The sequence below is a fragment of the Salarias fasciatus genome, chromosome 17 (genome assembly GCF_902148845.1).
Source record: "Salarias fasciatus chromosome 17, fSalaFa1.1, whole genome shotgun sequence".
NCBI lineage: Eukaryota > Metazoa > Chordata > Actinopteri > Blenniiformes > Blenniidae > Salarias > Salarias fasciatus.
In genome coordinates this window covers 16,207,953-16,212,594 of record NC_043761.1, presented here as the reverse complement: position 1 = coordinate 16,212,594, position 4,642 = coordinate 16,207,953, and the positions used below count along the sequence as shown (strand labels likewise).

At 56.3% G+C, this 4,642-nt stretch overlaps 1 protein-coding gene across 1 annotated transcript; it reads right to left on the bottom strand.

Moving 5' to 3' along the window:
* Positions 1–669: 669 nt before the first annotated feature.
* On the bottom strand, positions 670–1,927 carry mgst1.2 (microsomal glutathione S-transferase 1.2). Its single transcript, XM_030113734.1, is given in 5 exon segments — positions 670–851; positions 854–1,053; positions 1,128–1,219; positions 1,333–1,462; positions 1,914–1,927. Coding segments are annotated over 4 exon segments (453 nt in total). The 5' UTR covers positions 1,450–1,462; positions 1,914–1,927; the 3' UTR covers positions 670–807.
* Between the last annotated feature and the right edge of the window lie 2,715 nt (positions 1,928–4,642).

Genomic DNA, 4,642 nt, shown 5'->3' with positions numbered 1-4,642 from the left:
CCTGAGCAGCAGGCTCTCCACACACAACTGAAGAATCTGGGGGAACGGATCAATGCCACCAGGCGTGTTGATGAGTGTGTACGACAGCATACAACACTCCTGCCCCTTTTCCCTGTTTGTCATCAAAAGGTCACGATGGGCTGTGGAAACCTGCATGTTCCTCCATGCTTCTCATTTTACAGAAAAATATATTAAAAAAAAATCACATCATTCAAATCCATACAGTAAAGCTTCCGTTGTTGAAAGGAGCTCAGAACGTGTCCCCTCTCTGGAGGTTAAAAACCAGTTAAATGAGATGTGAGGAGTGATTTCTCTATGTTTGGTCGCTTCAGCTTCAGGCTGAGCCACTGAAACACACTCACGACACAAATGACAGCAAGCTTTTAATTTCTCACATCATGTTACAACATGTCTGATAACATGTGAAACAGCAGTCAGGTCACAGTGTGGAGGCAGCGAGGGTTCATGGGTTCATGGGTTCATGGGTTCATGGGTTCATGCAGAGGAGCTTTGCTGCGTCATGCTGAAGCGGCTCTTCAGCGCTGGTCTGGAGCCAGGTGTGTGAAGAGTGAGAGGAGTGGAGCCGCCTGTGGACCGCCCGCTTTTCTAGAACATTCTGCACGCATGAGCTCAGAGAGAGTGTGTGTGTGTGTGTGTGTGTGTGTGTGTGAGTGTTGCAGTACAATAAGCTGTGTCACAAAGTTCAAAATTCTGATTATCAGCAATAACGGCACAAACAGCTGCAGGTTACTCCCAGCGGGGGGTCTGCTGGTCTCTCCAGGACCAGGACTGCGGGTCTGCCGGTCTCTACAGGACCAGGACGGTCTGCAGCACCCTGTAGGCCATGGAGAAGTGACGCCCCTGCCCAGCATCCAGGACAGCGCCCGGCAGGGCTGCGGCAGGGCGCCCACGTACGCCACGCTGTGGAAGAGCCGGGCGCCGCTGAAGAGGCGGAAGTGCAGCTGGGCGGAGGACAGCGGGGGGCCGGTCAGGGCGTAGAGCAGGCCCACCAGCACGAAGGGCACCACCGTCTCCAGGTCGTTCTGGTGGCATCTGCACGTCCACAACAGGCATGGGCATGAGGCGGGCGGCGGCCGGCAGGCTGAAGCAGTGGCTGATGGTCCTACCTTCTCACTCGCTCCACATCGGGATGAGTCCTCAGCAGCTTCTTCTTCTCCTCTCCAGACTTCAAGGCCACATCCTCCTCATTAGCAAAGGCCTGGAAGAGAGACAGAGGTCATGCTGCCAGAGGTCACCGCGGGGCTGAATTCAGACTCGCTGGCAGCTGATTTCTGAGAGGAAAGAGGTGTGCAGCCGTGAGCGTCACTCAACCCCTCTGGAGAAGCGGTAGACAGAGGTCAAAGGTCCCATCAGCAACACCTTCACCAGGACGATCACAGCATGAGTGGTGAAAGCCTTGAAGACCTCGTCCTCCATCACGGACGCCATCTTTGTCACAGCGCTGCACACAGACACAGTGAGGAGCGTGATCCACCGCCGTCAGCCCGGAGCGAGCAGCGCGAGTTCCTGGTCTGAAGGAGCGGGAGTGTCCGCTGCAGAGCCGAAGCCTCACAACACCCGGCCTCACAACACCCGGCCTCACAACACCCGGCCTCACAACACCTGGCCTCAGCCACCCCGCCTCAGCCACCCCGCCTCAGCCACCCGGCCTCAGCCACCTGGCCTCAGCCACCGGGCCTAACCACTACCGGAGGACACAGACACTCCCAGACTCCTCCAGCAGCCGCCCTGCTGCCCACAGCACACCGACACACAGGAAGAGCGGTTCCTGAGCAGAGAACAGCGGCGCTCTGCAGGAAAACCAGCAGGCTGAGCGAGAGAGAGGCTTACCGAGCAGCTCGGTCACACACGGTGCGAAGTGCAGCAGATCTGCCTCTGTTGCATAAGCTCACCGTTTCACCCACTTTCTCCAGTGGAGAGGAGCAAGCAGCTGGTCTGGAAAGTCCTCATCAGGCCCAGGACCTCGCCTCAGTCACATGTCAGCACCGCTCCACGGCCACAGGCCGGAAGAGTCCGCTCGAAGTGTGAAAGCAGTTGAAAAGAACAGAAGAGACCAAAAGAAGAACAGACTGATGGAGGTGGAGGTGTGTTCTCTACAGGGGGGTGTGTTCTCTAAGGGGGGGTGGTTCTCTAAAGGGGGGGGGTGTGTCTCTCTAAGGGGGGGTGGATTCTCTAAAGGGGGGGGTGTGTTCTCTAAAGGGGGGGTGGATTCTCTAAAGGGGAGGTGTGACGCTAGTGTGTCATGCTGTGACGCTAGAGGGCGCTCTGGAGTTTCCTGCCCTGTGTGGCTGCCTGAAGGCACCTTTAGACGGAGTTAGGAGGTGATTGGCTTGAGAGGGATAGGGGGCGGGGACAGGAAGTGAGGTCAGTGAGACAATCTGCTGCGCTGAGCTGCCCTATGATTGGCTCTGGACAGGAAAGCTCCGCTCCACAAAAGCGGTTCCAGTAGCTCTCGTTGTGAAAGTGAAAAACTGGACCGGGACATTCAGGACGTCCTCAGAGACAGGACACTCATTTCCTCGCTCATTCAGCTTCAGCGTTAGTGGGGTTCTAACCTCAGACGTCCTCCTCATTTTCACCACGTTCCACACCAGCCTCTGGTCCTGGTGGGAAACAGTCAGACTGGAGACCATGTGACCATGAGGCCGGTGACAGGCGGCTGCTGGTGGTGTTGATGCAGAGCAACGTCTGTCCTGCTACAGAACAAACCAGCATGAGAAGAGTGGAACGTTACAACCTCGCCCATGGTCAGCATGGATTGTTGTGGTGGTGGTTGCTGTTGATGTTGTTGTTGATGTTGTAGTTGTTGTTGTGGTTGCTGTTGTGGTTGTTTTGGCAGTGTCTGCTGACGTCTCATTCTGCGGGTTGGTTTGAGCAGAGTTTGTATCGGGGGTACTGGACACCAGGGGGGTATTATCCAACACCCCCCTGGTGTTGAGAGTGAAGGACGGACTCATTCAGCGACGGTTCGTTTGGATTCCAGCGTTTCATTTCTGCGGTCTTCACTCTGAAATGGATTCTCTGATCAGTAACGTCCAATCACAGCCTGACCTGCACGGCTTCAGCCACGCCACCTACTGATGGCTCTGAACCCGCCAGGCGTCGTCCTTCCTGCTGTGATTTCCCAGGAGGAGCGGCGGGCGGCGGGCCCTGATGGACGCCGGCTGCTGTTGATCTGCTGCAGTGGACAGCAGTGGCTGGACAGTGGCTGGACAGCGGCTGGACAGCGGCTGGACAGCGGCTGGACAGTGGCTGGACAGTGGACAGAGGTTCTGAGCACAGCTGGCAGCCTGCCAGGCTCCAGCAGCGACGACAACAACAGCTCTGCTGAGAGCCCAAACGGAGAACCGGTCTGGACCTGCAGCCCTGCAGCCACACTGTCTGAGGACAGGTGTGGCTGCAGGTCCATGTGGACAGGTGGGGACGGGTCCATGTGGACAGGTGGGGGACGGGTCTACAGTCTGTTCCAGAGACAGAGAGCGGAGCAGCTGGAGGACGGGCTGGTTCTCCTGGCTCTCCTGGTTCTCCTGGTTCTGCTGGTTCTCCTGGTTCTCCTGGTTCTGCTGGTTCTCCTGGCTCTCCTGGTTCTCCTGGTTCTCCTGGTTCTCCTGGTTCTCCTGGTTCTCCGGTTCTCCTGGCTCTCCTGGTTCTCCTGGCTCTCCTGGTTCTCCTGGTTCTCCTGGCTCTCCTGGTTCTCCTGGCTCTCCTGGTTCTGCTGGTTCTCCTGGTTCTCCCTGGGGTTCTGCTGGTTCTGCTGGCTCTCCTGGTTCTCCTGGTTCTCCTGGTCTCCGTGCTGGCTCTCCTGGTTCTCCTGGTTCTCTTGGTTCTCCTGGTTTTCTTGGTTCTCCTGGTTCTTGTGGTTCTCCTGGTTATCCTGGTTCTCCTGGTTCTCCTGGTTCTCCTGGTTCTCTTGGTTCTCCTGGTTCTCCTGGTTCTCCTGGTTCTCCTGGTTCTCCTGGTTCTCCTGGTTCTCCTGGTTCTCCTGGTTCTCCTGGTTCTCCTGGTTCTCCTGGTTCTCCTGGCCTCTCCTGGTTCTCCTGGTTCTCCTGGTTCTGCTGGCTCTCCTGGTTCTCCTGGTTCTCCTGGCTCTCCTGGTTCTCCTGGCTCTCCTGGTTCTGCTGGTTCTCCTGGTTCTCATGGCTCTCCTGGCTCTCCTGGTTCTCCTGGTTCTCTGGTTCTAAGTTCTGTTTGCTTCAGATGCTGATTTAATTTTTTGATGGATGGATGGAAGCTGGATGGATGTTCTGCTGTTCTGCTGTTCTCTTTGTCCGCAGAAAGAACAGTTTCGTCTGTTCCAGTGAGAGAAGAAGGTTCTAAACCTGACGGTGAGCTGGAGTTATTTTCATCAGAGTTATTCATGTGTTCATCACTACAGGGTTCCTACACAGAGTTCACTTTGAGGATGAAAGGATGAAACGGCGCTCTGCAGATCTGACTTCCTGTCTGGAACGTGACGTGTTGGAGGAGCCCGGAGGCCCTCCAGGTCTGCAGCTCCACTCGCTGAACTTCTCCGAGGTTCCGCTTCAGACGTGTTTTCAGGCATGTTTGAAAGCGCTCCGGTTTTTGCTGTGGCCCCGTTCCTCCAGAAAAATGCAAATGAGCGAGGTTTGGATGGCGGGGA